The following is a 12,021-nucleotide window of genomic DNA, read 5'->3' as shown; positions in this document are numbered from 1 at the left end:
GTTACCTTGGATGTGTTCTTAATAATGCATGATTAAGCAGAGATTATTTATTATTTTGGGTGCCTTCCATCCCCTTTTGGATATCATCTTCGTCTTATCCACCCACATTCTTCCAGTGCTAGACAGTCTTATTTGGATGCGTTACATCTCTCAGAATGAGGAATATTGACTTTGTATGGTTTGAACAAATGTCAGGTTCCTCCACTTTCATTTGAATTGCATACCGGTATTAGGTATACATGGCATCAGTAAGGACACAATAGGATCATTGCATTAATAAATCAAGAAAATAATGTTATAACCAGCTACAGATTGCAATAGTGACCTATTTTATGTTTATATAACATCTAAATAAAAAAATCTTATTTTTCTACTGTCATTATTTAAAGTGTATATTCTATCATTTATCTAGGTGGAAAAGCAGAGACACATTATTTTATTTATGCTTTTGTTCTGTGCACTAAAGCAGTGATTGGCTTGAAGTTTGCCATACAGTTCTCCATATAGTGTACTCTAATCATCACAGAACATGGTTTTCTAGGCTAAATTACATTTTACCAATACTTTTACTAGATGATATTGTGCCTTAATCAACAAAAAAAATCTCTTGCTGTTCTGGTGGATTATACCTTACTAGGAAGCAGTGTTTTAAAACAAAACCCTTATTTAAGCCATAGTAAACTTGATTAACAAGAATGTGCCTTAAACAAATAATTTCCTTTTTAATAACAGCAGGCACAGAGCAGTTTTCTTTGCAATTCTGCTAACTTGTGAATATTGGATTTGTTTGATAGTCTGTGGTCACAAGAGTTATTTTTGAATATCAGGTAGAGAAATATTTGTTATCTTTTTACAGTCTGACTTTTTACAGTCTGATAATGAGGGAATTTAAATTACCTCATCTGTATTTTAAAAAACCCAAACCTGAATAGCTTATATTTTTAACATGTACTTTACAATTCAGTAGAACACACAACCAAATCTTTGTCTCCCAGCAACCTCTTAGGCCTTCAGTGCTAGATCCTTTCTCCCCACTTCCAGGCGTGAAAGGACCCAGATTCAGTGTAGCTACTATTCTTCCACTGCACTGGAGAGGTGGAATGACAGGCCTAAGAAGGGGCCACACACTAGGGTCTCATGCTCCTTTTATGCCAGGGAACAGAACACCTCAGTAGCTCATACCACAGCAGTATGAGGGGTGAGCCATTGGAGGGGTGCAGGTTTGAACATGACCACATGAAGCTACTGGCCAAACCCTTCACCCATGTAGTGCAACTTTAGTGGCAGCAGGGGCTACTACAAGTCTCTGCGGTATAGCAGCAGCTGTGCTGGTGCTCCACGGCCTAGGGAGAGAGGGAAAATTCTGGTGCCATCCATCAAGAGATACCCTTGCACAAAGCCCTTTTACATACACTTTATGCAGTGGACGAAGACTTGGCCCTCCGTGTGTAGTATTTTGTGATGTGATAGTTAAGTAAAAACAACCTTTCAAATATCGTATCTAATTGTCACTTAAGTCTTAACCTTCAGCACCCTTTGGAACATGACACACACTCTTCTGATGTGGTTTTGGGGCCAGATAATGATTTATGACTTAGAGTGGCCTTTTTTATTAACCAAGTTGCTGCCACATTTGGTTATTTTGTGGTCATAGTCTTGCTAACTTCAATGTGATATCTATATTATTGTCATAATATGACATCATTGGCCATCTGGCTGATTTGAAATAGGAAGGAGACTAATCATGTGTTGTAATTACTTTGGGGGGGGCTGTTTTTAAAAAATGAGGGTTCTTTTGCATTTAGAGTCAGGTGACTTGCATTTAGAAAATGTAGTTTTAATTACTGGATTCTATTGTTTGTACTTCCTGAATTACAGAATAATGGAAAGTGTAAGTTTTTCATATTTTGTTTCTGTTGTCTGTCTTCAATTATTAGGGTCCCTAATGTGTTATTTCTAATAGCAAACCTTTTGCTTCTCTTCATTTATGTTGAAAGTGAACTTTAATGGGGGGGGGTCAAATCTGTTTGTATTCCTGATTTCTTTCAGGTGGGGAAAAATGGATGGTGGTGGTTATAATTAGTGAAAGAGATGTGCATGACTATGTTCCAATAACTTTTTCACAACTGGCTTCCCCCTATGCCTTTTCTTGACCATTCTTAAAAATTATACTGTAGGGGAGCTCTAAGCATTTTTTTTTAAGTGTTAAATGTTGATGCACAGAATAAATATAATCATTCATGAACTGATTTACCAGATTTAATTAACTGAATTAATTAACCATAAATCAAAGACCAGAATTTATATCTGCCTGGATCTCTTACAGCAATACCCTCTTTTGCAGGGTAGACTCTACTTTTCTCCTTCTCCTTCTCCTTTCTCATTGCTCTCACAGAATTGTCCTGCACTTGCCTTGCTTTAAAAAGCTTTGCATATGCTCAGCAGCTGGTTGTATGTCAGGGTCTAAAGTACAGCTCTCTCTGCTATTTCATTCTTAGTAATGTGTAATGAATAGCAAAATTATATCCTACTGTCCTTTAGTACTTAAAACCGTTAGAGTTTCTCATACAAATCTGATAGCATATCTTCAATTAAGGTGACGGTAATGAGGATCCTTACCAGCAAGTCCGCTGAAAGCGGTATGATTAGTTGATTGATTTCAGGCATGGCAGGGGAAGTAGTACATATTGCTATGTAAGAGACCTAGGTAAGGAAGTGACCATGGAGCCTCTGTTGTTCAGGCCTGTACAGATGGCTGTAACACACAGCAGCTTCCCCTGCTACCACACTAATAGTGGCCCCAGCTATACATCTTCTACTCTGCAGCAGTAAAAGTATTAATGCTCGCTTTTTGTTGCGGTCATAGAGCAAAGGTGGCTGTTTGATGGAAATTCATATGCAGCTGCCCTGGGGAAATGGAGGCCAACACATGAATTGTTTAGACAAATAGAACGTTTGGGACTAAAAGCCATATTTAATTTTGTATGTCCTAGGGCTCCGCCCCAAGAGAACTCTGCGGTTGGTGCTATGGACTGCAGAAGAACCAGGAGGGGTGGGTGCTGAGCAGTACTACCAGTTACACAAGGTAAATTATGTAATAAAATGATCCATGTTATAGTATTTGCTTTTTTGACTGAGAATACTAGATTTTCAAAATGTCAGACTCTTCGTCTAACCATATAGGGTCCAGTTCTGCCTGCAGATACATAGGCACAACTTTATGTGCAAGATGTTGTGAAATACTCTGTGTTTTAATATAGTCCTTTTAGAAAAAAAGGAAGTTCCATCCTCTTGTGCTTCTCTTCCATTGGTTTGTTAATGTAACTCTCTGACTCAGACATTCATTTGGATTGCAAAAGGGAAAAATGGTAGGGACTTCTCATTTGAAGGTCAAAAGTTAATGGGTATGATAAGCTCTGCAGGTACTTTACTTGATGTACCATACCATGTCACAAAGCTGTTATGAAGCGAATATTTCATGAGGATATCTGCTGTGGCTTTCAAAAAACAGCTAACTGCCTGCCCTCAAATGGGGTGAGCAATCCATACACTTTGTCAATATTAATCCATTTAATTTACCCTTTACATTTCTGTTTCACTGCATGTTGCATAGTCCACTAAAATGTAATGAATAAACTAGTAAAGAGAGAACTCTCTTTGGAAGCACAGATATATAACATTTTAATGGTGAGTATGATCTAAAATGCTTTCTGCCAATTATTGTTTACTGTATGGGATCAAGGACATTTTAAATGCCATCACTAGCTATTTTTGATTATGCTAAGTAAAATTATAAAACTCCTTTTTAGGACTGGTAATTAGGCTGAAAATATCACATAATATTATTTCCATATTAGCTGTGCACAGTTGTCTCTTCAAAGGATTGCATGACATGAATGATAACTTCATAAAACTGTCCTGGAGCCAACAATTTTCAAAATATAAACATTTTGTAGGAAGCTAACCCTGTAATCATATAACTAACTCCTGATTTTTATCTGTGTTTTGTGATCCCTTATTTGGTAGTAGTTAATCTCAACAATGCTTAAACCTGCAATGCAAAGCCAAGAAATTGATGAAGAAAAATGTGTTTAAAGTTTTTGTTCTACCATGACAGCAGGTTTTTTCAGAATCCATGTCTTGCAATAAAAATTCCTGGCAGAGCGTTTATGATGTTATTGTTGCTCCTTTTTTGACCCAAGTGCTAGTAAAATTTCCGGATTCCATTGATGATCTCGTTGGAAGCAGAAATTAATGGAGTCTGGTATTTTCTTTGATAGAGTTTTATTTATTGACCAAGAAGTACAAAGTCCTGTGTCTCTGAATGCAGGAATTAAATAGCAGGAAACAGCTTCTTTTGCTTACAGCACCGAGAGCACTCTTTTCAGCCTGCACCCTGGCCCAAAAACCTCTCCCCAGGTTTCTTCCGGAGACAGTCATTATGATTTCAGTTGCTCCTTCAGTCTGTTCCTCACTCTGTCATTTTTTTTCAGTTTTTTGTGGGCTGGTCTACTCAGGAAAGCTTATATCGGCATAGCAAAGTCTCTCAGGGATGTGAAAAATACACACCCCTGAGAGACATAGCCATGCTGACCTAATCCCCCATGTAGACAGCGCTAGGTTGATGGAAGAATTCTGTTGACCTAGCAGTCCACCTCCTTGAGAGGCGATAAACTACAACAACAGGAGAACCCCTCCCGTTGCCGTAGTGAGTGTCTATACTGAAGTAGCATTTTAAGTTTAGACGTACCTTCAGTGTTCTCTCCCTTCCACCTGGCCACGATATCCTATCGAACTCTCCACTCACCTGGTGGTAGCTCCTGGGTGGACTTTATTAGGCTTTGTTTTAGATGTAGCCCCTTAACTGTCTGTTACAACTGTCTTAAATGGGGGACCCATTCGCATATCTGTTTGAATGAGGTTTTAACTTAACCTATAACAAAGTTTCACCCATCTCATAACAATACTCCCCACCTGAGCTTTGCCCATCATCTCGATGAGGCCTAAAATGGTGACCCGCAATAACCCATCCCAAACAGAAAGAAAAGAAATAATTTAACAAATTACTAATGATACACACTTACCTATTACATATGTTCAGGGTCTTTCTGTCAAGAAAGTTTCACATCACAAACAGAAAAGGATTGGATTCCCGCCCAAACCTGGCTTTGGAGCTTTTCTCTCCCTGAACTTCTTTTAATTGTGCTCCTGAGGTATGTCTGTTGTTTCTGTGGAACTTGGTGGCTGTAACAGTTCCAAGAACAATTCCTGCTCTTTTCTGTCAGAATGGGGAGACTCATTACAGTCACAACTTTCCCAGCCTCAGCATCCTCAGTTGTCAGATTCAGGGAGCAGCCATGCTGAAATCCTGTCCCCCTGATATCGCCTTAAATGGCCTTTATGGATAACTTTGGGTTTAGTCCTGGGACCCAACTGCATCCTTTCTTTATTTGCGTCACTACTGTATAGGGTCCCTCCCAAGGCTCCTACCCTTCTTAGGGCTCCTACCCTTCTTTCACCAAATAAGGTTCCCTCTTTTAAAAGTTTCCCCATATGACCTTACATCATAGAGTCTCTTCATTTTATCAGAGGCTATCCAAAAATTTTCCGTAGCAAAGGTGTGAAGTTTTTCAGTTTTGTATTGTAGGGTTTCTGTGTAGTCCAAATGGTTCAATTCCTTTTGTTCCTCTTCAGAAACTCCGTACAAAAGGTTTGCTGGGTTCCTTGGCTCCTGCCCAAACATGAAGAGTTCTGGGGCACATTGTAATCTCATTGATGTTCTATAAGCCATCGGAAAGAATGGGATATACTGGTTCCAGTCCCTTTGGTGCTGTTCTACAAAGGTTACCAGCTAAACCCCAAAGTCCTACTGAACCTTTTGCACCACCCCAGACATGCAGAATATAAAGGCATGGTGGAGTTTTGTGGCTCCCCGAATCCCTCAAACCTGTTGAAACACTTTGGATTCAAAGTGAGTACCTCCCCCTGGACCCTAAATCTGGTGAAGAATTAATTCACTAGAACTACTGCTACTGTCACAGCCTCTTAATTTCCTATTAAGTAAGTCTCAGGCCATTTTGTGAATAGTCCATAGCTACCAGCAAATGATGACTGGCTGTCTCTGTCTCAGGCAAGGGCCCAAGAACATGAATGGCAATGCAGTCCATTGGTGTCCCCACAAGATACTGCTGCAAAGGGGTACTCCCAGTGCCTTTCTTTGCAATGTGAGCATCACATTTCCTGCACCAGCTTTCTACATTCTCCCTGAACTTTACCCAATAGAAATTCTCCCTTAGCTTGGCTAAGGTTTTTGCAATCTCAAAATGTTCATCAGTTTTGATCTCATGACATAACCTCAGAACTTCTTTTTTCAATGTATCTGACAACCCACTGGTGCCTGTATCCATCACCCACTGGTTTCTCCCATCTTCTGTACAATATTTCAACTTTAAATTCCAAGTTTTCCCAGTGTGACCAGAAACCTTTTATTGTGGTGGTGTTAGGGGACACTGCATTCTAGGCTGGCTGCATTTGCCAGTTGATTTTCCACTCACACTGTACCACCGTATGAGGATTCTTTCTTTGGGGAAGTTTTAACTGCTCTGGGGTCCATTCCTGCAGCTCCATCCCCATTGTTCCAGGGATGAATTAAGAACATAGGTACTTCTGAAAAATCAAGAAAGAGAGCCACATCCATTACCTTGAGCAACTAATTCCTTGCTCTCCGGCTTGGGACAGTGTTTGCAATTAGCCTCCCAACAAGGCTGTTTGGACAAGGCATCAGCATTACCATGCTTATGACCTAACCACTGTCTGATTGTGAAATCCTAACCCTGACATTTTTCCAACCAACAGTAAAGGCTGTCCCTCAGGATTCCTGAATCTAATGAGCCATTGCAAGGAAGCCTGTCCTGTCCTGCCCAGAAACTTCGTCCCATACAAGCAATGATGAAAATTTTCTATAGATGCAACCACTGTTAGGAGTTCCTTTCTGGTGGTGCAGTAATTTCTCTCAGGAGAACTTAGATTTTTGCTATAGTAAGCTCCCACCCTCTCAAGCCCCTTGTTGTCTTGTGCCAATACTGCCCCCAGACTTTAGTTACTAGCATCTGTATCAAATATGAAAAGGGTTTGAAACACAGATAGGCCAAAACAGGAGCGGTCAGTAGAGCCTTTTTTAACTCTCAAAATGCTACATCTTTGCTCTGCTGACCACTGAAATGGTTTCCCTTTCTCACACAACCTATGCAGTATTTTGCAATATTGGCAAACCCACAAATGGACTTTTTGTAACAGGAGCAGAGGCCTATAAAACTCTGCACATCTGTGAGTGTCTGGGAAGTTGTCTGGCTTTTTACATCCTCAGTTTTATTTTTGTCAGTGGACATTCCCTCCTCACTAATTGTGTGTCTGGGGTAGATTAACTTTTTTTGGAACACCTTACATTTCTTTGAGTTCAGTTTCAAATTGTCCATCTTCAGCTTATCACAGGCCATTTGTAAATATTTTAGTTCTTGTTCAAAGGTTTTAGCATGTACCAGGATACCATCTGGGTATAACAAACGGGCTGAGAAGGGCATGCAACGTAATACCATCTCTGTTAGCCTCTCAAATGTGGCTTATGCGTTGCACAAGCCAAAAGCCATCACTTTAAGCCATAAGCCTTGTCCTGCTGTGAAAGCAGTTTTTCCCCCTGTTGTTTGGATCTACCTCTGCTTGCCAATACCCGCTTTTAACATCCATTGTGAAAAACCAGACTGACACTGCTCCTGCATCCCGGGTATCATCTATTTGTGGTAATGGATAAGAAACCTTTGAAGTGATTTCATTTAATTTTTTATAGTCCACACAGAATTGGGTGCTGCCATCCTTTTTCTTACCCAGCACTATGGGTGAGGTCCAGGAGCTGGTTGAAGGCTCAGTTATGCCTTCGTGATAAATTTCCTCAATGGCCTAGAGTATCTCTTCCCTTTTTTGTTATTTGCAACTGGTGAGGTGGCTGTTCAATAGGTTGGTTTCCCACAGTATCAGTCTTGTGCTGAATCAGTGCAGTACAACCTATATCTTTATTGGCTCAAGAGAACAACTCCTGATTCTTAACCACAAACTCTTAGACTGTTCTGCTGTTCCCCATTTAAGTGTACAGCACTGCTCAGGAACAAGTACAGTAGAAACTCTGGGAGCTCACCTTTCCCCTTGCAGTTTTCTTCTATGGTAGGATTTAACAGATCCATTGGTTCACATTTTGAGACTGCAGTCCTTTTTTTTTTTTTTTTTTTACTATTTGCTGCTTGTCAGAAACATTAATCAAACAAACAGGGATTAATTCTTGTTTCGTATCCACAAGAGCTTTAGCAGCTAAGATTCCCCTGAAACTCTGGCTCTCAGAACAGTTTTCAGCCACTCCCCATCTTTCCCTTTCTGGAAAGCTACCACAGCATGTAGCTGTTGTAATGGGTTATGCCCCCGGAGCAGGACAATCCTTTCACTGCAAACCAGTTATCTACAAACCATTGTCCCACCTGGGCCATATCTTTAAAGGGAATTTCCACAGACAGAATCTGTAAGACCCTTTTCCTGGCATGGATTACAGTTATCAGCCATAATGGAATCTAAGCCAATTACTAGCTCATCCACTATTTCAGCCACCCAGACTTCTTGCTTAAATTTAAGGTCCAATTGTCAAACCCAATTTTTAGATGGGTGCTGTTGTGCCAGTCATTATCTCCATGTGAGACCAATTAGTTCAGTTCTGGATCCCCTATTCCCTTATCTTTTCATCATGTCTGGTCTAATAACTCTTTTATGATTGAACCTGTATCAACTATCCCTATACACCTCACAGATCCTATTATACACTGTATAGACAAACTCCCATTATTGTTGTTTAACTGTCCAGTCACAAACAAAAACTGTGAGACTGATCCTCGAACCTCCAAGCTTTGCCCCTTCAGCTTGTTTCCTGAACTGGGAGGGAGGCTTTCTCTAGACACTTGTGGGAGGGTACTAGCGTGATATTACCTCAGGTACAATATGGACTGATAGTTGTGTCCCCTCAGTTCTCCAGCCTGCAGTGCCTTTTACACTGGTCTGCTGTATGTAATGTAAATCACTCCCAGCTATACTGTATGAGTGCTATAGCCAGCCACCCATGAATTACACTGCAGGGAAACACCAGCAAACTCCCAGTCTCAGACTTCCCCCAGAAATATGCGTCTTGTACTGCCCAGCACCCTCCTGGACAATACAAGCTCATATAAAGTCTGTCATTTTATTAATAGAAAATGATATTCACAAATCTTGTTATCCCAAATGACGTTTCCTAAATACTTCAATCTAAACACACTGGTTTAGATAAAACAACAAAACAAATTTATTAACTAGAGAAAGACAGATTTTAAGTGACTACAAATTATGAGGCATACAAGTCAGAATTGGTTACAAGGAAGTAAAAGGTAAAATGCAACTTGTAAAAAATTTAACAGAGTCTGTAAAAGGAATGAACTTAGAGGTACAGACTGTCACAACCAGCTTTTAACAGAACTGTTAGAATCATAGAATGTAGGGCTGGAAGGGACCTCAAGAGGCCATCAAGTCCAGCCTCCTGCACTGAGGCAGGCCCCAGTAAACCTAGACCAATCCTGACAGGTGTTGTCCAACCTGTTCTTAAAAACTTCCAGTGATCAAGATTCCACAACCTCTCTTGGAAGCCTGTTCCAGAACTTAACTACCCATGTAGTTAGAACATTTTTCCTAATATCTAACCTAAATCTCCCTTGCTGCAGATTAAGCCAAGTACTTGTTTTCCTACCTTCATTGCACATAGAGAACAATTGATCACCATATTTTTTATAACCGCTCTTAACATATTCGAAGACTGTTGTCAGGTCTCCTCTCAGTCTTCTTTTCTCAAGACTAAATGTGCCCAGTTTTCTTAACCTTTTATCATTTTTGTTGCTAGCGCTAGACAGAGGACAGTTTATCCTGAAAGGCCTTGATGGTATCTGGGTATGACAGGAACACAAGTCTCTGCCAGTCGTCAGCCAGTTCAGGTGGGTTTTCTTCTGTCCTCTCATTCTAGTTTTTAGCTGTGCCCCTGACAGCTTAGATCGATGACTAACTCCAAATTGCATGTCAAGGGCTTGTACTGGATCTGGATAACTCAGTCTCGTTTCTGGTGGTAAGCTCTGCAGTACAGTCAGAGCTGGGCCACCAACGTTGGCTGCTAGTAACCCCTCCTGTTTTAGTCCTTCTTCCCAGCCATTCATTTGAGCTACTGTAGAACACTGAATTGAACCAAATAACCTCCAGGGAGTTTTTCCCTTAAAGATAGTGAGTGGGATTTTGCATTATTTGAGCTGGGACAGCCTGACCTCTCCCCTCTGGGCCTCTGTGAGTAACAAAGGAGGTAGAAAACTGTTGTTAATGTCCAGTCCTAACCCTAATCATCTGATTGGGTCAATTAATCATCCAGGTAGCTGCCATCCACTGTGATCATCGACTCTTTGAATTCCTTATGTATCTGAGTTTTTAGCTCCATAAGTCCTTGCTGCAGCTCATCTCTGTTAGCAAGTTCCAAGTTGGTTGAAACGTGCTTCGTCTCCAGTTTTTCTGGTGTATGACTGAGATAATTTGCTGGTCACCTCATGAATCCATTTTACTGTCCCAGCCTGAGTATTTTGCAGCTGGGTTTCCCAATCTGTCCAGGTACTTTGTAGTTGTTGCTCCAACATAGATCTCATAGCCTACAAATCCTCTCTGAGCCTTTTCCAGGACATCTCCAGCTTTTGTTGCAGGTCTTGTCTGAATTCCTTTTGAAAATTCACCAGCTCTTGTTTTAGATCTTGTTTTAAATCCCACTGGCCATATTGGATTTTTGCAAGCATCTCCATTATTTGTTCCATTTTCGGTCAACAGGAATACCAGCTCACATTCTGTCTCCCTGGAAGCTGGATCCCTCTCTTGACACCTCTCTGCCCCTTTTTGATCCCAGCAGCTAGTTGAATTTCAGGGCTCAGGGGATGTAGAAGTAGATGGAGTCTGGTATTTTTTCTGATGAAGTCTTGTTTATTTAAAAAGAATGCACAAAGTCTTGTGTCTCTGAACACAGAAGGAATCAAATAGCAGGAAACAGCTTCTTTTTGCTCACAGCACCAAGAGCACTCTTTTCAACTTGCACTGTTTTCAGCTTGCTCAAAAACCACTTCCCAGGTTTCTTCTAGTCAGCCACTGTGATTTCAGCAACTCCTTCGGTCTATCTCTTTTTCAGTTTTCTGTGTGTTCTCTCCCCTCTGCACCCGCCTCTTCACACCTGAACCCACCACCACTGACCTACTTTCTGGGTAGATCCTAAAAATTTTTGTTTGAGGTGTGGCCCCTTAACTGTCTCTTACAGCTGTCTTAAATGGGGGATTCATTCACACATCTATGTGAATGAGGTTTTAATTCAGCCCATAACAAGGTTTCACTTAGCTCATAACATTATTTAACTTAAAAGAACAAATAACTGGAAGTTTCATTTTGAGAGGGAGGCACAGAATTAAAAATTCACTGTGAAAAAATAAATGGAATTAAATCAGATTGTATGTAGTGGAAAGCAATGATATAGTGGCTTGAGTTAACATCACTATGGTGCCATATAAGGAACAGAGGGAGTGGGTCCCAATTTGCTTCTTTACTAGTATGCTTTAAAATAGGCATTGGATAATGTGGATTCCTACGCACCTATTATATCAACGCTATTAGGACATTTTAGACTTCTCAAGGCTTGTCAACATGGGAAGGGGGTGGTTTAACCTTCAGTAACATGAGTGAGGCCATGTCTAAACTACACAGTTTTGTTGACAAACAGTAGCTTACTGTGAATTAAACTCCCCATGTAGACAAGCCCTCGGTAGATATGTCAAAGAGGACACTTGGACAGGCTTGCTGTGGTATAATTGGAGGAGATAGTGTCTCTTAAATGCTGGATTGATCACTGACGCTACGGTGTTCAGATGGACTAAGATGTAACAAAACAGG

General features: G+C 40.6%; 1 protein-coding gene across 5 annotated transcripts in view; it reads left to right on the top strand.

Moving 5' to 3' along the window:
- Positions 1–12,021, top strand: part of CPQ (carboxypeptidase Q) — a 262,566-nt gene that overhangs the window by 193,140 nt on the left and 57,405 nt on the right. For all 5 annotated transcript variants that reach the window (XM_073330508.1, XM_073330507.1, XM_073330509.1 and 2 more), the window contains exon 6: positions 2,994–3,085. In XM_073330508.1, the coding sequence (XP_073186609.1) occupies positions 2,994–3,085 (92 nt within the window). The remainder of the gene's footprint in view (positions 1–2,993; positions 3,086–12,021) is intronic.

Source organism: Lepidochelys kempii, chromosome 2 (assembly GCF_965140265.1).
Source record: "Lepidochelys kempii isolate rLepKem1 chromosome 2, rLepKem1.hap2, whole genome shotgun sequence".
Taxonomy (NCBI): domain Eukaryota; kingdom Metazoa; phylum Chordata; order Testudines; family Cheloniidae; genus Lepidochelys; species Lepidochelys kempii.
The sequence above is the reverse complement of the archived record's forward strand: the minus strand, read 5'-3'. Positions and strand labels throughout refer to the sequence as shown.